The 27111-nt window shown below is 43.9% G+C and overlaps 1 protein-coding gene across 1 annotated transcript; it reads left to right on the top strand.

Moving 5' to 3' along the window:
- The first annotated feature begins 2857 nt into the window (after positions 1-2857).
- Positions 2858-25978, top strand: LOC123941376 (butyrophilin-like protein 1). Its single transcript, XM_046004426.1, is given in 12 exon segments — positions 2858-3172; positions 4272-4437; positions 6353-6704; positions 7627-7633; positions 9764-10034; positions 10150-10204; positions 10206-10348; positions 10596-10616; positions 10709-10735; positions 20309-20335; positions 23656-23682; positions 24097-25978. Coding segments are annotated over 12 exon segments (1809 nt in total). The 5' UTR covers positions 2858-3142; the 3' UTR covers positions 24780-25978.
- The last annotated feature ends 1133 nt before the right edge of the window (positions 25979-27111 follow it).

Genomic DNA, 27111 nt, shown 5'->3' with positions numbered 1-27111 from the left:
TCCGAGTGGCATATTATGAAATCACACTTCATTTTATCGTAGTCCATGTTTTATGGCATGTTTTCTGGAACTGCTCAGAAGAACTTGAAGCAACTAAACATAAGATGTATTATATGGCTGTGGAAGTAGAAAGTATAATATTAATCCTATTTCCATTAGGATAATTTATTTTGAGCAAGAAAAATCATTCATGGACAATGAACAGTGTTTTGGATAAAGCAGCTGGAATTTGAGCCTGCTGAGTGGGGGGAGGGCAGTGAAGTTTGCTGTTTGGTGTTCTCCCTGCAGTGTCTTCAGGTGTCCCTCCAGTGTCCTTCAGGAAAACCTTCCCTGTGCTTTGTCATTCCTTCCCCTCCCCTCCCGACAGGGGATCCAGGGACTGCATTCAGGGAAAATAAGCTTTCTGGCTCAATCATGCTGGGCCAGGTCTGAGTTCAAGGTCCCCTTCCTGTTCCTCTTTCACCCTGAGTTGTGTGGAGCTGGGGCTGGGCTGGGCTTGAGGATTGGGGTGTGTGAGGGTGTGGGGAGCTGTGTCCCTGCAGCTCCAGCCCTCCCTCCTCCAGGAAGTTCCTGGATGAAAGGTTACCAGGTGGCAGGACTCCTATCTTCCTTCATCTCTGCATGTTTGAGAATGAAGTGTCATAAGTACAACTTGTGTAGTCCAGTTCCTGGAGGTTAGTAGGTACTCAAGAAAATTTGGCTTTCTTCCCTCTGACTTTTCACAAAATTCCACTATGTTCTCAGGCCTTGAGGAATCTTCCCATTGGGCAGAGATTGGTGGTGGCCATGGAGGGTGGACTTAGGGGATGATATTGGCCCTTGTCTGTTTTGTTTCACTTGAGATGGATTTTCCCAATATTCCTGAGTCCAAGTGGATATTTTCAGAAGAGACCTTTGGGGATGATAACGTGGGATGTATTCCGGTATATGTAGAAGCCCCAGGTTTGCCCAGAGTTTAATATCTCAGACCAGACACCTGGGTGGAAACCAATCACTCCCATGCACCAATGGGTCCATCAGTCCTTGCTTCATGAAACGAGATAGAGTGGATCATTCAGAACAACTGAGAGTGAACACAGGCTGGGAGAGGCTTTGCTGGGTGTGTGGTTGTGGAACTTTGAGACATTGGCTTCTTCACCCGGAGAATGAAGACAATAATGACAACAACCTGGCAGAAGTGGGGCCAGGGAGGCTCTAGCCCAAACTGGTGTCTTAACTCCAGTCACGTAACACATGAACACCTGAGCACTGGGCGGGCTTGAGGGAACAAACAAGGTGGTTGAGTCTGACATTTCTAGCCCGATGATGCATATACGTTTGGGTTGGAAGAACAAAAGAGCAGGGAAGTTGGTGCAGTTGTTGCATCCGCCCAGCGGCTGACTTATTAGGTAAGAGTTAAGTCTTCCTGTTTCCCAGTGGACTAAAGTGTTTTCCAAATTGGACAGAGAAGCCAGTGTGCTACTGAGGTGACTTCTCTGCACATGAGCTCAGGCAAAGTTTCCTGAGTGTTTGCTGTGTGCTGGACACGTGACCAGGGCACACAGTACCTCCCTTTGTGGATGCCACGGACATTCCACAGAAGATCACATGTCAGGGCTGTGGAGGAGGACAGGGCACCACTAAACCCCAACAAGCATGTGTATGGGCTCAGATGTGGATAAGCAGGTTGGCAAAGGCCGCTCTGAGGGAGGTTACTTTAGATGACATTGGAATGGTGACCGGTTTGGGGGATGAGAGAGAACAGGAACATCCAGAGACTTGTGAGAAGGCCTGAGGCTAGGAAAGCTCCATGAACTGAAGGAACGCTGCCAGGCTAGGAGGGAGTACTGGGAGCAGTGGAATGAGGTCAGAGAGAAGCTGGGGCCCAGGAGCCACAGACAAGAGGTTTAGCAGGGGGATCCCTGGAAGGGGTGAAGCAGAGCTGATATAAGATGATTTGAGAGGTTATAACCTTGGATGGAAAATGAACTTCAGAGGGCGAGGCTGGAGGTGGGCAGGGGACGCCCATGGGGAAGCAGGGACACCGTGTCTGGGAGAGGGAGAAGTGAGATGGGTGTGGAGCGAGAAGGTAGGCATGGATATGGATTAGAGAAAAGTCTTGAACTTTCTGGTGCACTGGCAGCAGACTGGGTGGGAAAATGGAGTGTGTGGTGGAATGACCTTCCAGTTTCTGGCAGGCATAACTGGGTGACCCCAGGTGTCCTTTACTGAGATGGGGAACTGCAGGAAGGGAGGGTCTGGAAAGGAAGCCCTAGTGCTCCATGTTCCTTCAGAGATGACGGAATCCACCTTTCCTGGTGCACACTGGTGGGGAGGGGCTGAATGGTGCACCCAGGCCTTGTGTGATAGTACAGTATTAAGAAGCCACAGGGTGCTGTCCATTCAGCTGGGGCAGGGCCAGGGTCCTGGAGCTGGTCCTGGAAGATTCTGTGATGCTCAGGCTTAACCCCTCCGTTGCCACACTGTGAGGAGCACCTGGGTCATCTCCTGGTGAAGAAAAGCAAAGTAGCTGCACTGTTGGCGTTTCAAAGGCTCCAGCCACATAGCGTTCACCAGCTGACAGCACTCACCGACCAACAGAATAGTTTTGGTAATGAACAGAAGTACAAGTAGCCCCAAGCATACGGCTTTTTAAATCTTGGCTGTGCCACACACACTCCTTACTTCTGGTCTAGAAGCTACCTAACCTGGAGACTGGCAGTTGTTCAACAAAGGATTACGGAGTCTGTGTCTCTGTGTTCCCCTGCAGAGTGGGTCTGTGTATCTGTACCTGCCCTGTTTCTGTGGCTCTGATCATGCTGTTTCCTTCCTGATAACTAGGGTGCACCGTCCAGAGGGCAGGGTAGAGTCTGCTAGGGTTGCATTTTGTAAGCTTTCACTTTCAAATGGTGGAAGGAGTCAGCACAGGATTCTTCCGTCTGGGAGTGCTGAGTGCCCCAGGTCCCTGTTTCAGCTGAGACCTCTGCAACCTGTGCCAGGCTGTGCTTCTCCGCTCTCCTGGAACCAGCTGCCTCTCACAAGAGGAGCCTGTGGCATCAAGGTTGGATCTGGAGCAGGGTTTGGGGCTTGAGCAGTGAACCGCATGTGCAATCTCTGAGAGCAGATTTGGGGCTGGCTGAGGTCTCACAGCACTGAGTTAGAGATGCTCCAGAAGCCCCAGGTTTTCAAGCAGGTGAGTGGGTTCTGAAGACACTTGCTGGACAAGAAGAGGAAAGTGGGGAGCAGATGCTTAGGAGGAGGGCGCCGAGATCGTTGTGGGGATGGGGGGCTGGTGTGAATAAGAATGAGGCTCTGAGATGACCCAGGACAACTACAGTGGTGGCTCCACTTTATTCATTTACTTAATGACATTTGTGTAATGTTCCTAGGAACAGGCACTGTTCTTTGTGCACTGACTCTCCATACATACATTCATAGGTATTTCTTATACCATGGGATGAGATCTTATTACTCTCTCCATAAGGCAGATAGGACCTGGGGCAGAGCAGGTCAAGAAACTTGCCTCAGGTGATTTCCATAGCAGGTGGCTGAGTGTGGAGGAGACCTTAGCAGTCAGCCCCAGAATCTGTCCTTCCCAGGACCATTGGCACCCCTCTCCCCTCAGAGTCAGTGGTTTGAAGCCCTTCTTTTTGACCAGGTCTCATTTTATCCTGTGCTTCCCATTGCTCTGCTGGGATCCTTTAACCTGAGGCAGAAGCTCCTCAAAGATAGAGAAGATGAGGATTAACCATTCTTGGGGAATTGTCTGGCTTCAGCTCTGAACAAGTCCACGTCCTTGGTCCTGAGCAGAAATGGGCTGCAGGAGGCAGGAGCTGAAATCAGGGTGAACTCACCTATCAAAGGACCCCAGAACAATGTGCTTGTGGTGGGAGCCACAGTGTCCTTGAGGAGGACACAGTCTGTCATGCTTCTCATGGTCATAATTAAGGGTCATAACTAGGGGGTAGCAGAAGAACAGCACATAGGAACCGGTGTGTCCTTCATGGGGAGGGCCCTGAGTCTATACCTTGTGTCCCTGGAAGTCTGTGGTGTCCTGTGTCCTGTGAGTCATACAGGCATGGAGGTGTCCTGTGACTCATGCAGACATGGAGGAGGCCTCAGTGCTGAGGCAGGAAGAGCAGAGCAGGCTGGGAAAGTTTCCAAAGGGCTGGGAGGGCTTTCCTGGCATCAGGGTTGTGGGGCCTCCAACTGATCAGCATACTGAGCAGTAGGAAAGGCTGTGCTCCTGCTGGGGACAGTTGCTAGCCCTGAGCCCTGCTGTCTCCTCTGAGGCCCAGACCTGTGGGATGGCCCTGCCTCCTCTCTGGATGTGTCACCTGCCTCCTGCCCTGTGTCTCCCCAGCTCTCAAGAAATGGAAGGTTGCTGCAGGGGCTCTTTGGTCTCCCATCTCCCCTCCCTGCTTCTCCTCTTCCAGCTGCCTGCTGGGGGCTCTGCAGGTGAGTGTGTCCCCTCCCCCTCCCTGTGTATCCCGGGGGTGGGTAAGAGCCCCTGGAGCTCTGTTGGTTTCTCCTTCAGGACAGATGGCTATTGGTGGAGTCCCTGGCTCTAGGCAGTTTCTGGAGATGCCCCAACTGCTATTTGAAATTAAACACATAAGAAGAATCCCAGAATTGCAAAATAAGGGCAGGGGAGCATGACAGTTCTCTAATGAGTTTATGTCTTATAAAGTAAAAAATGTGAATTTCACTATGAAAAGTATGAAAATAATTCTATTTTTTTTCCTGGTTTTATTGGCTTTTTGTTTCCTTGCTTTACTGGTACTTCTATTTCACAAATATTTATAGGGTACTGAGTACATGTTAGGTGCTACTCTGTGCACAAAGCAGACAGTCTCTATCTTTACAGAGCTTACATTCTGGCAGGGACAGTGAGTATGAAATACCACAACCCCATACAGTCTATGTCTGCTAGAGGAGTGGAGAGCATGGGACAAGGACATAGAGCAGGTGGGACAGTCAGGGCTGTAGGATGGTATGTGGGCAGGCAGCAGTGCTCCGTAAGGTGGTCACTGTATGCAGTGAGATGGGAACAAAGTCATGGAGGAGGTGGGAGGAACTTGTCTGCATCCCATGGAAAGAGGTTCTCCACAGGGAGGAGCAGCCAGACAAAGCTGGTGGTGTGCCTGTGTGTTCAAGGAGCAGAGGAGGTGAGTGTTGGCTGGAGCAGAGTGAATGAGGCGGAGAGAAGCAGGAGTTGGGGATCAGAGAGCAGGGAGGGTCTTCCTTAATGGGCTTGGATCACTTGGGCAACTGCAGAATCATTGAAAGGCTTTGGAAGAGGAGGGTCATGGTTTTGTTTATAGGTTTAAAGGTTCACAGACATTGACTAGAGAGAGAATGTCATATGGAGACTAGTAATTGTCATCCCCCAGGCGAGACAGATAGAGACTCAGCAAATTTGAGGAGCACAGGATCTGAGAAGTCAGTGTTTGTTTGTCTGGTGGGGTTTGTCCTGCAGAAGTGTCCTGCTGTGACATATCTACCAGGTCTCAGAAGACCAAGGCCTGCGAGGGGCTGGGGGCAGTGGGATGAACCTTCTTTGGAAATAGGTGGTGATTTGGGTCCTGTGAGCAGTGCAATGAAGGCAGGTTTTTTTTTTTCTTTTTTGTAATATTTTATTTATTTGACAGAAAGAAATCACAACTAGGCAGAGAGGCAGGCAGAGGGAGAGGAGGAAGCAGGCTCCCCGCGGAGCAGAGATCCCAATGTGGGGCTCGATCCCACGACCCTGAGATCATGACCTGAGCCGAAGGCAGAGGCTTTAACCCACTGAGCCACCCAGGAGCCCCATGAAGGCAGGTTTTAATGGAAGTAGCTGAGAGGTCTAGTTTCTAGCACACATATAATTAAGTAGAAGAAAAAGACATGGGCAAAAACAATAACTTTAGGTGTGGGTGTAGGGAAGTACTAGGTGTGATGCAATGAGTAGGATGTTACCACTAGGCCACAGTAGTGCTCTTTAGTGAGTTTTCAGTCTTGCCCCAGAGGAGGCAGATTAGAGCTGTGGTCCTGGAACATCAGTATAAGCTTCTCACGACCTCCTTAGAAATGCACAATCTTGGACCCACTCCAGACCTACTGAACCAGGAGGTCTGGGGGTAGAGCCTAGCAGTTTGTGTTTCACAGGCCTTCCTAGTGATTGTGATGCCTGTGGAAGGTTGGACCTACTAAGTTAGAGAGTCCTTCATGGAAGGGCCTGGAGTCAGGAGCACAGACTACTGAGGAGGATTAATTTGTCCCATTAGGATTTGTCACAGCTGAGTCCCTTATTCAGGGCCTCCCTCCTGACAGCGTGTTCCCTTCCCTGTCCTGCATCTCTCCATCTTTCTCGCTCCTATGTCTGTGTCCACAGAGGAGTTTATTGTGATTGGCCCCTCGGAACCCATTGTGGCAGTGCTGGGTGGGGACATCATGTTGCCATGTCATGTGTCCCCTGCGATGGATGTGGAGAATATGGAGCTGCGCTGGTTCCGCTCCAAGTTCTCAGAAGCAGTGTTCATCTATCAAAACCAGCGGGAGCGGAGAGAAGAGCAGTTAGCTCAGTACAGAGGGCGAACCTCATTGGTGAAGGATTTCCTCTCCCAGGGGGAGGCTGCTGTGCACATCCACAATGTCCAGGCTTTCGACAACGGGCTGTATACCTGCCTCTTCAGAATGGGAATCTTCTATGAAGAGGCCAGTGTGGAACTGAAGGTGGCAGGTGGGTTGCTGATCTATATTTAGAGACCTGCAGTATTTGAATTTGGAGCCACCTCAGGGTCTAAGTTAATAGTCCTCAATTTATAAAGAGGGAAAATGGGTCTTTCACTCTTCATTTATTCAGTTTAAATATATAGAACTCCTGGTACGTGATAGCTATTGTTCTCTGCACCTGGATATCTCAGTGTAACAAATAAAGTTCCCTGCCCTTAGAGTTTATATTATACAGACAATAAATAGCCAAATAGATAGGTTATAGACAATGTTAGATGGTGGTGAGTAGAGATTTAGCCAAATAAATATTTTAGGGGTGATAGTTCTAAGCAGAAGAACACCCACGTGAGACACCTGAGGGAGGAGAGTGGCTGGTGAGTCTGGGCAGAGAGAGAGGCCACATGATTGGTGTGGAGGTGAATGGGAGGGTGGTGAGAAGTGACTATCCGGAATATAGAGGTGTTCCTGGTCCAGGTGCACAGAGAAGGGATTTATCAGGAGAAGCCCATGAGTAACGCACACTTGAGCAGATATTTGAGTGAAGCAGACAGCGTTCTGAAATGGTCTTCTGGTTGATGGATCTGTGTGGGGCATACACAGCATGGTGATTGTGGGTCTGAGCAGTCAACCCAATTGTCCTGGGAATGGAGTGTGTACTCGCTGAAAGGTGCAGATTGTGGGATTGGGGAGGAAGTGGATAGGAGTTTCGTTTGTGGGGCAGTGGGGGTGGTAATACCAGACCATCAAGGGCTTCGTGTGCTCTTATGCCATTTAGATGCAGGGCTGAGGGAATTTTCAACAGAGCAGTGCAGCGAGGTGTGTGAGGGCAGGTTTGCTTTGGCAGCTGTAATGGAGGGTGTATGGATGGTGAGCAAGACTGGAGGCCTGGATGTAATTATGGGGTGGAGAGGGTGGCCTCCTACACTCATGTAGGGGCAGTGTGGTGGGAAGAGAGCACTCCAGCATCATAAAGTTTTGGAAAGTAGACCCAGCTGAGTGAGGAGATTTGGGGACAAGGAGAGTTTGGAGGCGTGGAGAGAATGGACTTCAGGTACTCACAGGTTTTTTTTTTTTTTTAATTGATTGTTTAGTGGTAGAAATATTGCTTTTATGTGTAAGCTGCAGATTGGTGCTATAATGCTGTGTAACACAGACATAGTTATCTCAGTGGCCTATAACAACAAGCATGTATTTAATCTGGCATTCAGGGAGGTCAGCTCATCTGGGCTGTGTTCAGCTAATCTTAAGAGGTCTTAATCATAAATCTTTGGTCACGTAGGGGAAATATAATTAAAACTATAATCTTCCAACTCAGAATCTTGTCCCTAAGATAGTAGGAAGAAAGCTCCTTTTTATTATTAAATTCGCATTAACTACAATGTGCTGTGCATCACAGAGTTTCTATCAAGAAATGCAAAGACAGAAGAAATCTCATCTCTTCCATATGCAGACAGAACTCATCCCATACACATTCTCAGGATCAACAGTTATGAGCCCTCAAGTAGGTGGACTTGCCAGCACTATTTGTCCTAGATGGTGCACCTTATATTTGCTTGGAAATTGGGTGAGCATATAAGTTAGTTAATTGGCTTTATTCCGAGGAAAACCAAATTCTCCTATCTTAAATATAATAAAAAGAAATCCATTGTAGTTAACATAGAGTGTTATATTCATTTCAGGTGTGCAATATAGTGATTCAACACTTTCATATATACTCAGTTGAAATTTCAACAGAAACTCTACAGGCCAGAATGGAGTGGTGTGATATATTCAATGTGCTAAAAGGAAAAAAAAATTATGTGTAGCTAAATCCAGCAAGGGAATCATTCAGAATAGAAGGAGAGATGAAGAGTTTCCCAGACAAATAAAAGTTACAGTGTGGTTTATTTGTTGTTTTTTTTTTTTTTTTTTTTTTTTTTTTTTTTTTTTTTTTACCAATTCTCCCATCATGATGACAGGTAGTGATTTTACTGGTGGATTGTGGTGCCCACAGAGGTTAGGCTCCTACCTGGCAGAGAAGGGGGAGAGAGGGTTGCTATCTTCCTTGGTGTGAGCGGTTCAAAGAGAGGGCTCCCAGGTCCTTGAGAAACACATTCTTGGATCATAGAGCTGGCAAAAGGCCCGTTTTTTTGTTTTTTTTTTTAAGTACTTATATACATTTCAAAGAGGAGAGAAAACACCCAAAACACAAGTTTCCTCAAGTAAATGCTATAAGAAAAGGATGGGAAGGGGCTCCCTTTCCCTATTTTCAACAGGGACAATAAGCTTCTTACTTTTAATATATTTTGTCCTGCCAGTGAACCTTGGGTGGGTTTGCTCAGCTGGTGTTGTCCAGGTGGCTATTGGTTGATCTGGGACAGCTTCAGCTGAAAAGGCTGCACTAGCCTGAAGATGTCTGTCCTGTGGCAGAGGACAAGGCAATGATGGAAGCAGTTTCCAACCTCTGCTAGAGTCACATTCCCTGAACTCTCAGGGGCTAAGTCACAGGATGGAGCCCAGAAGCAGAGTGTGAAGGCATTAACAGTAGGTGGCAGAGGGCTGGCTGGTTGTAAAGAAGAATGAAAGATTGGGGGTATTTTCGTCATTATCTTCAGAGATGGGGCCAAACATGAATTAGTTCAGGATTTGAGTCTGAAGCATCCGTGAGGAATTCTGACACAGCTAAACCAGAGATGTGGGTATTAGGGAGCGAGCTCAGGAGGTATGTAGGTTGGTGGGAGTGATGACCGAGTGCCAGTGGGTGTGCCCGCAGATGCCCTGGAGAGTGTGTGAGTTGAGAAGAGCAGAGAAGGGTGGACCCTGGAACTGAATTCCTCCATCACTGTGAGTGATGGAATTCCCACACTCATGGCTGGGGAGAAGAGCCTGCCCTCTGGGTCTGCTGTAGGTCCCCATGATCCTTCCTTCTGTTCCCCATGGCAGGACCCCTTACATTAATCCTCATAGGAAACACTCCCACAAGGATCCCCAAAAATGCCATGCTTCCCTTGCAGTTGAGTACAGAGGAAGGTTCTGCTGGAATCCCTGGGCTCTGGGTGGCCTCCCTGTGCTCTCCAGGTTCTCTTTTCAGGTATGGGCTCTGCACATCTCAGGGCCAGAGGAGGATGGGGTCCAAGTTGTGTGCATGGCCTCAGGGTGGTTCCCAAAGCCCCAAGTGCAGTGGAGAGCTCTCAGTGGAGAGAAGTTCCTGATGTTCTCTGAGACCCAAGCCCAAGATGCTTCAGGGCTGTTCACCATAGAGGCCACTCTTGTGGTGAGGGACAGCTCTTCAGGAAATGTGACCTGCTCAGTCCTCAACCTCATCCTGGGCCAGGAGAAGGCAATGACCATTTTCATCCCAGGTCAGTACTACTTCCCACTCCTAGAAGGGTGGGATGGTCTGGTTGGGGATCCCTGTGTGTGCTGGGCTGGGCCGTCCAAAACAGTGCCCCTGATGGGGTGTCTGACTGGGCACAGAACCCTTCTTCCCTCGGAGTTCTCCCTGGAAGCTGGCTTTCATGGTGATCCTGACTGCTGATGCTCCTACTCCTTGGGGCTGTCTTCTACATAATGAGAGAACATACTGCAAAGCACCAGGAAATTCAGGAATGGGAGAAACTGCACAGAGACAAGGAGGAGGACCAGCAGATAAAGGAGGAGGCACTGAAGGCCAGAGGTAAGGCAGGACAGGGCCAAGGCAGACAAGTGTGGAAGCTGGTGCAGAGGAAAAGCAGATAGTAGGGCCCTTGTCCAGGATCAGGGGGCTGAGGAGGACCAGAGAGGACAGGTAGGGCTGTGGAGGCTCAAGGGGTCTGGAGTTAGATCTTCTAGGAGACATACAGATGCTTTTGTGGGTGTTCCAGGTGCAGTCTTTGCTGCTCTTAGTGATGGGAGTTTAACTGTATTTTTCACTTTGTTTTCAGATGAACTCCAAGCAGATCTTGGTACGTTGTGTCCTTTTCCCAGAAGTTTCTGTGTCATGTTTGTAGGAGACATTCTGATTCTTAGCTCACCCATGTCCTGTGTTGCCTTTCAGACTGGAGGAAATCTGTTTACCTGGCTGGTGAGTGACTGTCCGGCTATCCTTGGGTCTCTAGCCCCCTAAGCCATAGTGTCCCCTCTCTGTTTCATGCAGAGACATGTGGACCCATCCCTCGTGCTGAAGTGAAAACTGGCAGGAGGCAGAAGTTGCTCCATGGGCTTTCCCCCTCTGGGCTATTGTTTTGCACACAGTGCTTTGAAACCTGGAATGATGGTGGTCACTGGAGTCTGTCATGCATCTTGGATTGATCTACCCACTTCCTTTGTAGCTTTTCAGCCTTCAATGCAACTGGTTCTCAGTTAACCTGAACATTCTGGAATATATTAGAGAAACTATATAAATAAAAAGCGTCATTAAATTTAGGAATGTGATCTCTCCACATAATGCCATCATGGGAGAGTCTTTTCTTTCCAGTTCCTGGAGGTACTGATCGCAAAGTGTTGGGTAGAGGACTGGGCAGAGCTTGGGTGGGAATGTCATGGGATAAGTTGTTAGTGGTCCAGTGATGAGTTTTCTGAGAACATTTGGCCACCTTTACCCTAGAGCTCACCTAACATTCCGGTCCTTATTTCATCTCCCCTTTTGTGTTATTTCGCATATCTCTCTTTTCTGGAAATCATTGGATGTAATAATAACTTCTTACATTCATGGAATAATGTATACTTTATTCCCTAAAACATTTTCATACATTGTATGATTTTTGACCTTTAAAGCACATTGAAAGCAGATGGAATAAAAATTTTGTGCTTTTTTTTCAAGTGAAAATTTCTTTATTTTGGTCTGCAATTGATATTGGGATTCATTTCAGAAAAATTCTGTGGATGAAATTTGTTAGTATTATGTATTTTCTTTTGTTAATCAAGAATGGTTGGACATAGTGTATTGTTCTTTGAAGGACTACTATTTTTTATTGAAAATTTATTGAAACGCACATTTTGACTTATTGCTGAATACCCCTGCACCCCATAAAAAAAGAAGAAACAGATTTAGATGTTGACTATATTTATGCTGAGTACCTCACACTGCTACCAATTTTTTTAAACATGAGATTTCTTTAGAGATTCAAATTCTTCTCCACTGGCCCCAGGAGATCTACCTGACTTTTACGGGTTCAGTGTTTCCACAGAAGTTGTGTCTCTTCTATTGTTCAGAAAATCAAATGCATATAGATAACTGGCCTTGCAATGCTTGTGGCCATAAAATTGAATGAATAACTTAAGAGTTTTTTTACCTTAGAGATTCTTAATGCCATAATAAATCATTCAATTTTATGTTATTTTCATTTGTCTCTTTGGACTCTTCTGAATTTATTTAATTGTTTTTAAAATTTTGTCTCTTCTGGTTAAAATTGTTTTTCTTGGTTGACCCTTTAGACTACTTGTCTGTAGGAGAATAGAAGTTTAATAGTTAAAAGTTCTTTTGATTTTCTTTTTAATTTTAATTTTGAATAAACATATAATGTATTTTTATCCCCAGGGGTACAGGTCTGTGAATCGCCAGGTTTACACACTTCACAGCACTCACCATAGCACATACCCTCCCCAATGTTCATAACCCCACCCCCCTCTCCCGACCTCCTTCCCCCCAGCAACCCTCAGTTTGTTTTGTGAGATAAAGAGTCACTTATGGTTTGTCTCCCTGAACATCCCATCTTGTTTCATTTATTATTTTCCCACCCCCCAAACCCCCCATGTTGCTTCTCCACTTCCTCATATCAGGGAGATCATATGATAGTTGTCTTTCTCTGACTGACTTATTTCACTAAGCATGATACCCTCTAGTTCCATCCACATCTTTGCAAATGGCAAGATTGCATTTCTTTCTGAAGGCTGCATAGTATTCCATTGTGTATATATATACCACATCTTCTTTATCCATTCATCCGTTGATGGACATCTAGGTTCTTTCCATAGTTTGGCTATTGTGGACATTGTGGCTATAAACATTCGGGTGCACATGCCCCTTCGGATCACTATGTTTGTATCCTTAGGGTAAATACCCAGTAGTGCAGTTGCTGGGTCATAGGGTAGTTCTATTTTCAACTTTTTGAGGAACCTCCATGCTGTTTTCCAGAGTGGTTGCACCAGCTTGCATTCCCACCAACAGTGGAGGAGGGTTCCCCTTTCTCTGCATCCTCGCCAGCATCTCTCATTTCCTGACTTGTTAATTTTAGCCATTGTGACTGGTGTGAGGTGATATCTCATTGTGGTTTTGATTTGTATTTCCCTGATGCCAAATGATGTGGAGCACTTTTTCATGTGTCTGTTGGCCATCTGGATGTCTTCTTTGCAGAAATGTCTGTTCATGTCCTCTGCCCATTTCTTGATTGGATTATTTGTTCTTTGGGTGTCGAGTTTGCAAAGTTCTTTATAGATTTTAGACACTAGCCCTTTATCTGATATGTCGTTTGTAAATATCTTCTCCCATTCTGTCAGTTGTCTTTTGGTTTTAACTCTTTCCTTTGTTGTGTAAAAGCTTTTGACCTTGATGAAATCCCAATAGTTCATTTTTGCCCTTGCTTCCCTTACCTTTGGCGATATTCCTAGGAAGTGTTGCTGCAGTTGAGGTCGAAGAGGTTGCTGCCTGAGTTCTCCTCAAGGATTTTGATGGATTCCTTTCTCACATTGAAGTCCTTCATTCATTTTGAGTCTATTTTCGTGTGTGCTGTGAGGAAATGGTCCAATTTCATTTTTCTGCATGTGGCTGTCCAATTTTCCCAGCACCATTTATTGAAGAGGCTGCCTTTTTTCCATTGGACATTCCTTCCTGCTTTGTTGAAGATTAGTTGATCTTAGAGTTGAGGGTCTATTTCTGGGCTCTCTATTCTGTTCCATTGATCTATGTGTCTGTTTTTGTGCCAGTACCATGCTGTCATGATGATGACAGCTTTGTAATAGATCTTGAAGTCTGGAATTGTGATGCCACCAACTTTGGCTTTCTTTTTCTTTTTTTTTTTTAATATTTTATTTATTTGACAGAGAGAAATTACAACTAGGCAGAGAGGCAGGCAGAGAGAGAGGAGGAAGCAGGCTCCCTGAAGAGCAGAGAGCCCGATGCGGGGCTCGATCCCAGGACCCTGGGATCACGACCTGAGCCGAAGGCAGAGGCTTTAACCCACTGAGCCACCCAGGCGCCCCTGGCTTTCTTTTTCATATTCCTTTGGCTATTCGAGGTCTTTTCTGGTTCCATATAAATTTTAGGATTATTTGTTCCATTTCTGTGAAAAAAATGGGTGGAATTTTGATAGGGATTGCATTAAATGTGTAGATTACTTTAGGTAGCATAGACATTTTCACAATATTTGTTCTTCCAATCCAGGAGCATGGAACATTTTTCCATTTCTTTGTTTCTTCCTCAATTTCTTTCATGAGTACTTTATAGTTTTCTGCATATAGATTATTAGCCTCTTTGGTTAGGTTTGCTCCTAGGTATTTTATGGTTTTGGGTGCAATTGTAAATGGGATTGACTCCTTAATTACTCTTTCTTCTGTCTTGTTGTTGGTGTAGTGAAATGCAACTGATTTCTGTGCATTGATTTTATATGCTACACTTTACTAAATTCCTGTACAAGTTCTAGCAGTTTTGGAGTGGAGTCCTTTGGGTTTTCCAAATGTAGTATCATATCATCTGCAAAGAGTGATAGTTTGACTTCTTCTTTGCTGATTTGGATGCCTTTAATTTCCTTTTGTTGTCTGATTGCTGAGGCTAGGACTTCTAGTACTATGTTGAATAGCAGTGGTGATAATGGACATCCCTGCTGAGTTCCTGACCTTAGCGGAAAAGCTTTCATTTTTTCTCCATTGAGAATGATATTTGTGGTGGGTTTTTCATAGATGGCTTTGATTATATTGAGGTATGTGCCCTCGATCCCTACACACTGAAGAGTTTTGATCAGGAAGGGATGCTGTACTTTGTCAAATGCTTTTTCAGCATCTATTGAGAGTATCATATGGTTCTTGTTCTTTCTTTTATTAATGTGTTGTATCACATTGATTGATTTATGGATGTTGAACCAAACTTGCAGCCCTGGAATAAATCTCACTTGGTCGTGGTGAATAATCCTTTTAATGTACTGTTGAATCCTATTGGCTAATATTTTGGTGAGAATTTTTGCATCTGTGTTCCTCAAGGATATTGGTCTGTAACTCTCTTTTTTGGTGGGATCCTTGTCTGGTTTTGGAGTCAAGGTGATGCTGGCCTCATAAAATGAGTTTGGAAGTTTTCCTTCCATTTCTATTTTTTGGAACAGTTTCAGGAGAATAGGAATTAATTCTTCTTTAAATGTTTGGTAGAAACCCCTGGGAAGCCATCTGGCCCTGGGCTTTTGTTTGTTTGGAGATTTTTGATGACTGTTTCAATCTCCTTACTGGTTATGGATCTGTTCAAGTTTTCTATTTCTTCCTGGTTCAGTTGTGGTAGTTTATATGTCTCCAGGAATGCATCCATTTCTTCCAGATTGTCAAATTTGTTTGCTCATAGTATGTTTTTATAATTGTTTGTATTTCTTTGGTGTTGGTTGTGATCTCTCCTCTTTCATTCATGATTTTATTTATTTGGGTCCTTTCTCTTTTCTTTTTGTTAAGTCTGACCAGGGGTTTATCAATCTTACTAATTCTTTCAAAGAACCAGCTCCTAGTTTCATTGATTTGCTCTATTATTATTATTATTATTGGTTTCTATTTCATTAATTTCTGCTCTAATTTTTTATGATTTCTCTTCTCCTGCTGGGTTTAGGCTTTCTTTGTTGTTCTTTCTCCAGCTCCTTTCGGTGTAGGGTTAGGTTGTGTATTTGAGACCTTTCTTGTTTCTTGAGAAGGGCCTGTACTGCTATATATTTTCCTCTCAGGACTGCCTTTGCTCTGTCCCACAGATTTTGAACCATTATGTTTTCATTATCATTTGTTTCCATGAATTTTTTCAATTCTTCTTTCATTTACTGGTGACCCATTCATTCTTTAGAAGGATGCTGTTTAGCCTCCATGTATTTGGGTTCTTTCCAAATTTCCTTTTGTGATTGAGTTCTAGCTTCAGAGCCTTGTGGTCTGAAAATATGCAGGGAATGATCCCAATCTTTTGATACCAGTTGAGACCTGAATTATGACTTAGGATGTGATCTATTCTGAAGAATGTTCCATGTGCACTAGAGAAGAATGAGTATTCTGTTACTTTGGGATGAAATGTTCTGAATATATCTGTGATGTCCATCTGGCCCAGTGTGTTATATATGGCCTTTATTTCCTTGTTGATCTTTTGCTTGGGTGATCTGTCCATTTCAGTGAGAGGAATGTTAATTTCCCCTACAATTATTGTATTATTGTTGATGTGTTTCTTTGATTTTGTTATTAATTGGTTTCTATAGTTGGCTGTTCCCATGTTAGGGGCATAGATATTTAAAATTGGTAGATCTTCTTGTTGGACAGACCCTTTGAGTATGATATAGTGCCCTTCCTCATCTCTTATTATAGTCATTGGCTTAAAATCTAATTGATCTGATATAAGGATTGCCACCCCAGCTTTCTTCTGATGTCCATTAGCATGGTCAATTGTTTTCCACCCCCTCACTTTAAATCTGGAGGTGTCTTCGTGTCTAAAATGAGTTTCTTGTAGGCACCATATTGATGGGTTTTGTTTTTTTTTTATTCAATCTGAAACCCTGTGTCTTTTGATTGGGGCATTTAGCCCATTAACATTCAGGGTAACTATTGTGAGATATGAATTTAGTGCCATTGTATTGCCTGTAAGGTGACTGTTACTGTATATTGTCTCTGTACCTTTCTGATCTACTACCTTTAGGCTCTGTCTTTGCTTAGAGGACCCCTTTCAATATTTTCTGTAGAGCTGCTTTGGTGTTTGCAAATTCTTTCAGTCTTTGTTTGTCCTGGAAGCTTTTTATCGCTCCTTCTATTTTCAATGATAGCCTAGCTGTATAGAGTATTCTTGGCTGCATGTTTTTCTTGTTTAGTGCTCTGAATATATCATGCCAGTTCTTTCTGGCCTTTCAGGCCTCTGTGGATATGTCTGCTGCCAATCTAATATTTTTACCATTGTATATTACAGACTTCTTTTCCTGGGCTGCTTTCAGGATTTTCTCTTTATCACTAAGACTTGTAAATTTTACTATTAGGTGACGGGGTGTGGACCTATTCTTATTGATTTTGAGGGGGGTACTCTGCACATCCTGGAATTTGATGCTTGTTCCCTTTGCCATATTAGGGAAATTCTCTCCAATAATTCTCTCCAATAGACCTTCTGCTCCCCTTTCTCTTTCTTCTTCTTCTGGAATCCCAATTATTCTAATGTTGTTTCGTCTTATGGTGTCATTTATCTCTCGAATTCTCCCCTTGTGGTCCAGTAACTGTTTGTCCCTCTTTTGCTCAGCTTCTTTATTCTCTGTCATTTGGTCTTCTATATCACTAATTCTTTCTTCTGCCTCATTTATCCTAGCAGTAAGAGCCTCCATTTTTGATTGCACCTCGTTAATATCTTTTTTGATTTCAACTTGGTTAGATTTTAGTTCTTTTATTTCTCCAGAAAGGGCTTTTATATCTCCAGACAGGGTTTCTCTAATATCTTCCATGCCTTTTTCGAGCCTGGCTAGAACCTTGAGAATCATCATTTTGAACTCTAGATCTGACATATTACCAATGTCTGTATTGTAGGTCCCTAGCCTTCAGTACTGCCTCTTGTTCTTTTTTTTGTGGTGAGTTTTCCACCTTGTCATTTTGTACAGATAAGAGTATATGAGGGAGCAAATAAAATACTAGAAGGGTGGCAAAGACACCAGGAAAATGCATTTTAACTACATCAGAATGACCCCAAATCGTGGGGGGTGGGGAGACAGCAGATAAAAAGAAGTTCAGAAAAAATTTTTTAAAAAAGAAAACAAATAAAGAAAAAATACAAAAAAGAAAAAAATATATAAGTTAGACTGGGGACTAGAAAAGGGTTACCCATTTAATTTTGGGAGTATTTTGGTCTCTTAGAAGAAACTACCTCCCAAAATTTTAAAGAATGAAAAACGTATATAAGGTAAACACAATGAAGAAATGGAATATGCCAATAAAGGTGAAAACAATTTTTTTTTAAGTTTCTAAAAAGGGAGTTGATAAAGCAAGTTGTTTGGGAGAATAAAGAAAAAGAAAGTGGAGAGAATTTGCTCAGACTGGAGCTAGAACAAGCCCGGAGCTGAATACGGTATATTTTGATCTATTAGAAGAAGTTGTACCCCAAATTTTTCAGAAGAAAGAAACCTATTTGTATACAAAAAATTAAGCTAAATACAATGAATGATAAAATATGGTATAATAATGAGGTTCAAAAAAGATTATTATTTTTATTATTTTTTATGAAAGATTATTTTTGTGAAACTAAGATAAAATAGTTAAAAAACGTTAAAAAAGAAAAGGGTAAAAGTTCAAAAAAATTTAGCAGAAGAGAAAAAAATAAATTAACTGCAAGTCTAAAGAATCATGGGAAGAAAGCCTTGAGTTCTGTGCTTTGCTTTCTCTTCCTCTGGAATATCGCTGCTCTCCTTGGTAAGTGAACTTGGACTTGGCTGGATTTCTTGTTGATCTTCTGGGGGAGGGGCCTGTTGTAGTTATTCTCAAGTGTCTTTGCCCAAGCCAGAATTGCACACCCTACCAGGGGCCAGGCTAAGTAATCTGCTCGGGTTTGCTTTTGGGAGATTTTGTTCCCTGAATGCCTTCCATAGACTTCTGGAGGACGGGAATGAAAATGACGGCCTCTCAGTCTCCGGCCAGAGGAGCTGAGAGCTCGGGGCCCCACTCCTCAGTGTGCCCTCAGAGAAATGCACTCAATCACTCCTGTCTCCCTGGCCTCTGGCTGCGCTCGGAGCTCACCCAGCCTGCAACCGGTTCAAGGTAACCCTGAGCTGAGAGGTCACTCCTCAGCTCTGTCTGTAGCTGGCTTCCCCGCTCTAATACCTGCGAGCTCTGTGACACTCAGACACCCCAAATCCTTCTGTGACCTTGCGGGACCTGGGGTCATGCTGACCCTGCATGGGCTTCATCCCAGTTTAGCCTCTGGAGCAATGTCCCTCAGTGGAGGAGACTTTTTTTTTAAGTTTTTTTTTCACTTTTTTAAATATTTCTTTTCAGGGTAACAGTACTCATTATTTTTGCACCACACCCAGTGCTCCATACAATATGTGCCCTCCCTATTACCCACCACTTGATTCCCCAACCTCCCACCCCCCTCCCCTTCAAAACCCTCTGGTTATTTTTCAGAGTCCTTAGTCTCTCATGGTTCATCTCACCCTCCAATTTCCCTCAACTCCTTTCTCCTCTCCATCTCCCCATGTCCTCCATGTTCTTTGTTATGCTCCACAAATAAGTGAGACCATATGATACTTGACTCTCTCTGCTTGACTTATTTCGCTCAGCATAATCTCTTCCAGTCCCGTCCATGTTGCTACAAAAGTTGGATATTCATCCTTTCTGATGGAGGCATAATACTCCATCATGTATATGGACCACATCTTCCTTATCCATTCGTCCATTGAAGGGCATCTTGGTTCTTTCCACAGTGGCCACCGTGGCCATTGCTGCTATAAACATTGGGGTACAGATGGCTCTTCTTTTCACTACATCTGTATCTTTGGGGTAAATACCCAGCAGTGCAATTGCAGGGTCATAGGGAAGCTCTATTTTTAATTTCTTGAGGAATCTCCACACTGTTCTCCAAAGTGGCTGCACCAATTTGCATTCCCACCAACAGTGGAAGACGGTTCCCCTTTCTCCACATCCTCTTCAACACACATTGTTTCCTGTCTTGGAGCAGACTTTTAAAAGTCCTGATTTAGTGTCTGTTGTTCCACCCCTTGCCGGGAGCCGGTCCCTCCCCCTGCGGTCTGTCTTCCCATCGGTTTGGATTAACTTCTCCGCCAGTCCTACCTTTCAGAAAGTGGTCGATTTTCTGTTTCTAGAATTGCTGTTCTTCCTCTCTTCGATCTCTTGTTGGATTTGTAGGTGTTCAGAATGGTTTGATAAGCTATCTAGCTGATCTTCTGCTACCTGATGTAGTCTAAGCCTGCTACTTCTCCACCATCTTGACTCCTCTCAAAAGTTCTTTTGATTTTTAATTTAACTGTCATTTTGACAGTTTTGCTATTCAACTACATTTTCTTTTTTTTTTTTGTATTTCTTTTCAGTGTTCCAGCATTCATTGTTTATGCACCACGCCCAGTTCCATGCAATCTGTGCCCTCCATAATACCTACCACCAGGCTCACCCAACCTCCTACCCCTCTCCCCTCCAAAACCCTTGGTTTGTTTCTCAGTGTTTTTATTTTTAATGTTGTGGTTTTTAAGACTCAGGACAATAACCTTGGCAAAGGTCATACCGCAGCAATAGGCAGGTATGGAACTCAGCCTGCAATGCCGGCTCTCTGACCTGCGGTTCAGGGAATTTCCCAAAACATCCTATTGTTTGCCTGTGTCAGGAGGGTATCTCCTCTCCAGACTCTTTCCTTACTCTATTGATAGTGTCACCTGTAGCACAGGAGTCATGTGCCAGTAGATCAATACTATGCAGACTTGTTCTGGCCCATGTCTCATCAGGGTGTCTTGCCTTTCAGCCTTGAAGAAGGCAAAACTGTATGCAGGTAAGTGACTCAGTTTCCTGTGGCTTTACCTCCCCAGCCTCCACTGTGACACCTTCTATGTCATTGGACCACACACCAGGATGGGGTTGATGTCCCTGATCTCCGTGTTGTGTTTGTTGTGTCCTTCTGAAGACTGCAGGGACTGTCCTTGGGAACACAGTTGTGCCTCTATTCTGACCCATCCTCTACTGTAGGTTGCTGTTAGAATTAACAACACCCTCTGGACACACTTTGTTCAACGGAGAGTTTTCTTGGTCCAGTGACAACAGAATGGTCATTTGTAAGGGCAGTTGGACCATGGCATTGATAATTTACTTCAGAATTTGCTGTCTCTGGAAGATTTCAGAAATCAAGCTTTCCTGCTTAGGACTCAGGTCTTCCATAAGGGATCTTTTTTTTCTGAATCCATTTTACCCTGAAATTCCTACCTCTTTTTGGATATTGCTTTGGTTTTCCCTTTTTTTTTTTTTTTTTTTGTTTGTTTGTTTTTGTTGTTTCTCTGGAGTGATGGTCTTCATTTTGCTTCTGCATGCTCTGACTCCTTGTCCAAGCCAGGTATGTTCCTCTAAACCTCCATGGTTGTTTTGGAAGTAGTTATCTTTAGGTTAGCTGTTCTGATTCTCAGATCCAGAGCCTCCAGGATATTTAGGGAGTCCTGGTAGTAGGTTTGTGAGATACTCGCCATTATAAACAAAATTCTATGTACGTGTTTGTATGACGGCGTTAAGAAATTAATTTTTAAAAGGACAGTAATGTATAATTGTTCACAACCATTATCATTCCTTTTAGGAGAATTCTGGATTTACCTGATGGGCTCAGTACTGGTTAGATTTATTAGGGGCAATGTGTGAGGAGTGCAGTAGGAGAAAATAAGAGGAGTGAAAATTGTTTACCAGAGAAAATTTGGGAGTAAATCAGTGAAAGAAAAGGTGATTGGAGATGAGAGGAGATGAGAAGGAAAGTATAGAGCCTGTGATTCCTCTCAGAGACACTTTGGGTGGCTGAGAGTAGAAGAGAGACCACAAATGACAGCCATGGTGGTTAGAGTGGGAAGTACACAGAGAACATGCAAGTTATTGGGTGTGCAAAATGTAATAAACTCCTTGATGCATGTTTTAGAGATTTCTGAAAAGACTTATATTTATTTTAAGGTGTTTTGAATTAATTTTCTAACTGGTTTGCTTCACATAATGAGGCCATCTCACCATTCCAGTTGTAGTTGGGGGGAGGAGTATGATCCTCGGGTTGCTAATGCAATGAAAGTTTATCCAGAGCACCCTCTAGCCCTGGGTGGGTTATGAATCTGGGCCTTTTGAATATGTAATGTGTGCCTTTTCTGTCCTGGCTATTTGTATTTATGATCAGGGACACAGTCTATGAGAAGAGAAAAGGGGGAGCCAGGGGTGTAAGAGTCTATGGGGACCAGATGTGTGAGGAAAATTCTTTAGAGAGCCTCACTGAATCTTGGGACTTACCTGTTAAAAATGTGGATTAAATAGTCTTCTTTTAGCATCACCCCATTCTCTACTGGATTGAAATGCCTGTGTTTCAAAGTATGCCTTACATGCATTCTTTTTATTTTGTAAGGACAGACACACTTAGAGTAGAATCAACACTTTCATGTTGGTGGGCTGATAATGTGATGTGAACAAATGTCTAATCTGATCTTATTAATGAAACTGGAAGAATAATTTCTAACAAATAGCTTGCTGTGAAATGAGGTGAAGAGTGTGCTTGGACCACAGAAGTGCACAGCATAGCTCAAGTTCACTGTAGTGTCTCAGAATGGAACACCAACTCCCTTTCTCCTCTTCCTTCTTCTCCTCTGCTTGATTCCTCTTCTTTGCTAATCTGTGTCAGCTGTCATATAGAAATGTAGAGTTTGCTGTCAGCTAATGTCTTAGTGAAGAAAAAGTATAGTTCCCTTTTCTCAAAATGTGACATGTCCACCCACTTCATGTGATCTGGTGGTATAAGCAAATCAACAGAGCTGGACGTACTACTTTATCTGAATAAACCTGTGGGAGAATAGGGGTCCCACATTGTTGGCAAATATTCAAGAAAGTGTCCCGTTCTTGTTTTATACTCGTTCTAATTTTGTTCTGGAGTCTCTGTCCTATTGGAGGTAACAGTTTTACCATGCAGACTTTTCAGGGTCTTATGACAGATATACATTTGCTGTGATCAGTTAGCTTCTTTTCTTCTTCCCAAAGGGGAGTATGAATGTTGGAGGAGTTTATGCTTTGTGTCACTCAGGGACGGGGTCCCTGTATTCTTCTCTTGCTCATTTCAGGACCTCACTTTATAGAGGGTAGCTTCATATGGTCCTTAGGATAATTGGGTTTGAGGTTCCGTCTAGTTTTCTGGAGAAATTGTTATTCCACCCCTGCCCCATTCATATCTCCTGTTCCTTAATCTTACTCACATCTGTAAAGTCCTCTCTGCCAAAACATATTCACAGTTTCTGGGGCATAAGACACAGCCGTATTTGGGGGCTGATCATGTGTGGTGTCTCCTGCTGCTTTTGATCTTTCTAGGTGATTATAGGGAGAATGCAAATGACTAGACCCAATGTTTTTGGGTTTCCCCTTACACTCAAGGATGTGTTTCCTTGCAATACTCCATGATACAGGGAAGCAAATTCATTACTTTCTTTCACTAGTTGTATGTCTTTCTTGCTTTGAAGTTTTCTCTCTCCTTCCTTGAATCTTCTCCATTACCTCTTGATGGGGCAAGATTTCTCTGGTGCCATAGTGAACTCTCCTCACCCATAGCTGAGAGTCATCCTCCAAGTGCAGCTCCACCAAGTTGTATTGTTCTACCATTTTTTTTGAATCAATCTGCAAGTTCAGTTCTGCCAGTTCGTTATAAGTAAATGGAGGCCTCAGAAATTTTGATCTCCTCAGTTCTTTCTCAACAAAACTTAGTTTTCAGGATGGATGTGAGGCTAGGGACTGAGAATGAATATTTTGATAAGGCAATCTTTGCAAAAAGCCTTCTTTTTAGGACAGTACCCAGTCCCTCAATGGTGTTAAGCTTTATGGCTTGGGTTTCATGGGAACAGTGTAGCATGATGGCTGTGGGTGTATGAGAGAGAGTGTTAGCATCTGTGTATGTGAGAGAGGAGAGAGAGAGAGAGAGAGAGAGAGAGAGAAAGACTGTGAGTGAAAAATAAATTCATCAGATGAATGCTTCCAAATAATTTTTCCCTATAACTCTTGGTTCAGTGTATTTCAGAGATAGGTACCAACACTGGTCTGTACAGTTTCCTCAAGTCTCTGATTTGTGGTTCACATTTGTGCAATGTGGTTTTCTTGTAGATTGGCGGAAGGAGAAGTTCCAGGCCTGTGAGTTACTTCTGTTGTTTGGGTGCTCCTACTGCTATCCCATGGCTGCTGACATCTCCTTCAGCTTGCTGTGGTGATACAGATGCTGGCATCATCATTGGTGGTGGGGTGGGATGGGGCAGTGAAAGTCATGTAGCTGAGATTACTGGATGTGACTGATACTGGATATAAGTGGGTATTCTTTAGTGTTGGAGTCCAGTCTGGCCCTCAAGTACCCTGTGACATGTCTAACACCCAGATCAGTCTCATGTTTATGTCTTCTGGTTGAAGGGCTGTATTCTCGAGTCAGTAGGCTCTCTTCTCAGGAGGTTTAGCCCTCCCTGCATGCAGCTAGGTGTCTGGGTTTGGGTGGTGGTTGTGTGCCTTGTTCTGTGGTAGGATAAGTCTTTGAATGATTGGCAACTCTCTCTGCAGTGTCTGTCAGACTGGATCCAGAGTCTTCCCATGAAAGCCTTGCTGTCTCTGATGACAAGACTAGTGTGACCTTCAAGGACTCATCCAAGGAGACAGCAAATGGAGATGGAGTCTATAGCATCTTGGGTCATGAAGGCATCACATCAGGGTGCTCCTACTGGGAGGTGGATATCAGGAATGCAGATAGAAGTGAGTGGGTGGTGGGAGTCTGTAGGAGAGATGTGGAGAGGAATGACTGGTACCAGGAATCCCCAGAAAAGGGGTTCTGGGTTGTGGGGATGTATGAAAATACATTCTGTTCCCTTCCCAGAGGGAAGGGAGAACACATTGTGCCAATTCCCCAGAGGGTAGGGGTTTTCCTGGACCTGAAGGAAGGGGATGTCTCATTCTACAACATGACTGATGGTTCCCACATTTTCTCCTTCCCTCTCACTTCCTCCTGTGGGACTCTGTTTCCATACTTCAGGCTGAGGTCAGGAGATGTGTCCCTGACCATCTGCTCTGGGGTGGGTGGGCCTGTGCAGACCCCTGTTCCCGTTAACAATTCTCCTTGTTCTTCAGAGGAGCCTGTGAGGCTCTCAGGCAGGGGTTCTCTCAGGCTCTCAGGCTGTGGTGTTGATGGTGATCTCCCAGGGGCTGAATCTCCATTACTCCCTTTAGGCTGTGAAGTTATGTCCTCATAGGGTCCCAACAGGGTTCCAGATTCCTCATGGTGGCTCTTCCTGGAGCTGCAGAATCCATGAGGTTATAGGCTCTGAAGTTAGTCCAGGAAGACCTGGTGTCTTGCCCTTCTCTTCTGGGTGTAGACTGCTGGGGTGTGGTTATGAGAATAGTCAGTTCATGCCTTGTGCTCAGGTATTAGAAGATAAATGTTGACTTTTTCACCTGTAATGGGGTTGACTGAATTTTGCTATTGGAAGTCATGTTTCTTTTGATCATGAACATTATTTCACGGGGTCTTTGTATTGTTATGATATGAAATAATATGAGGTCTGAATTATTCTGAAGAATTAAACGGTGTTTATTTTATATAGTTTGAGTTGTACAGATGAATCCAGAGAATACAGGTAGGTTACCAGCTCTATTTTAGGAAATGTGCATCCTGACTGAAAAACATTGGTTATCTGAACATTTCTGAAGAAATGTATGGCTAATGGATTTGAAGAAGATTGGAGTGTAATATTCTATTGTACATGCTTCCTATTCTGGAATGGATGAGACATACTTATCTTAACAAACCTTAGTAAATATTTATTATTTCTGAAATACTGGTGTTGTATTAATTCAGGGAATGGAAAATGAGAGTTTGGGTTTCCTTGTGTGTCAACAGCAATTGGAGAGAACAGAACTGCTACCACAATAAAGAGGTAAATGAAGATGAGTGTTTTCAGACCCTGGGTGAATTGCAGAAAGCTATGACCATGAGCACAGTTCCAGGATCTATGTATGGCTTCTCAGCACTTCTAGTCCAATTGTAAAGGTGGATGGAACCCACAGGAAACAGAAGGAAGCCAGACTGTTGAGGACTCAGACCTTAATGAATAAAGGTTTGTTGGCTCCTGAAGTAGAGAACACGGACCTGTTGTGGTTCTGGGAGAGATGAGGAAGACTCAGAATTGGAAGTGGAAGAAGGAGGTCACCGATTTCAGTTCCTGCCTGTGACCAAAAATAGGAAAAGGACTGGAGTTGCTTTGCATATTTTTCTCTCTTGTCATGTAGATGTGTCATTTGTATTAATTATCTATTTTCCTTCTCCCTTCTTACCAGTGTGATTTTATGCATGTTGTCCCTGGTAATATTTCAAATATAATCTCTAGGTAACAGAATAGTCAAATGAGTGTGGCTGGACTTAAGGAATAAATAAAACTGATTCAATGCCTGAGACTGCCTGTTTGTTCCATTTTGGGGCAAGAGTGAGAACTTTTTCACTTGTTAGTGTGGCCCTGCAGATGGGTGAAAATGTGGAGTTGTTGTGTTGTTATATGGAAGTTCCAATGTGAGTAAATGGTGTATGTGGAAGCTGAGGAACTAAAAGTGTGAAATCTGCCCCTTATCAATTCATTGCCTTTTGATTCAAATCTACCCTGTATGTGCCCTACTTGTTGATACTAGAGGTCATAAACGTTTCATTTTTGCCATGTGGCACATTTGGCACCACCTTTGTCAGTCAGTGCACTGTTGGGTTTGGCCAGCAAACTCTGAGATGGAGAATGAAAAGATTACTCCAGACACCTTCATAGGAGAAAGGAGAGGCCTGGGGAGCAGACACTCTAGTGGCAAAAGGCCTCCAGCCAAGTTTTGTCTCCAGTTTCATTGGGGTCATATCAATACACCAGGCACAAGCACAAAGCAAGCAGGAAAGTGTAGCCTTAATGGTCAGGACAATAATATATGGGACAGTGTGTGATACGGGCAAGGAGACTAGGAGTTCATGAAGTACATGAGCACCACATGTGCCTGTTTCTCCTTGAAATTTAAACATTTACTCCCTAGATGAGAGCCTTGAGCCGCAATAAGAATGTGTCCACTTTCAGCCAGGAAATTTCAATGGAGGCCTAACATTCTGGGCATTCCTCCTTTGTTTTTCAATTAGTCTCATCCAGGGAGACGTATACAAGTCAGATTTTGTCTATGTAGACACTGAATTCCTACAGGGCACCAGAGGGAACACAGCAAGATGTAGCAGGAGTAAAACCTTAAAAAAAAAAAAAGATTTTATTTATGTATTTGTCAGAGAGAGATTGAGTGAGCACAAGCAGGGAGAGTGGCAGGCAGAGAGAGAAGCAGACTCCATGCTGAGCAGAGAACTCAATGCAGAACTATATCCCAGGACTCTGGGATCATGACCTGAGCTGAAGGAAGACATTTAACTGAATGAGCCACCTAGGTGTCCCACTTTTGGTGTTGTTTACCCCTTGATCTTTCGATGCTACTGACAGTGGCCTGGAGAAGACTTAGTTTCCCTTGCCTTTGGGTGAATGAGTATAGCATTGTAGCAGGTTGTGTTCCAGACGG

The sequence above is a fragment of the Meles meles genome, chromosome 5 (genome assembly GCF_922984935.1).
Source record: "Meles meles chromosome 5, mMelMel3.1 paternal haplotype, whole genome shotgun sequence".
NCBI lineage: Eukaryota > Metazoa > Chordata > Mammalia > Carnivora > Mustelidae > Meles > Meles meles.
Note: the sequence above shows the minus strand (reverse complement) of the source record. Positions and strands in the feature narration are given on the sequence as shown.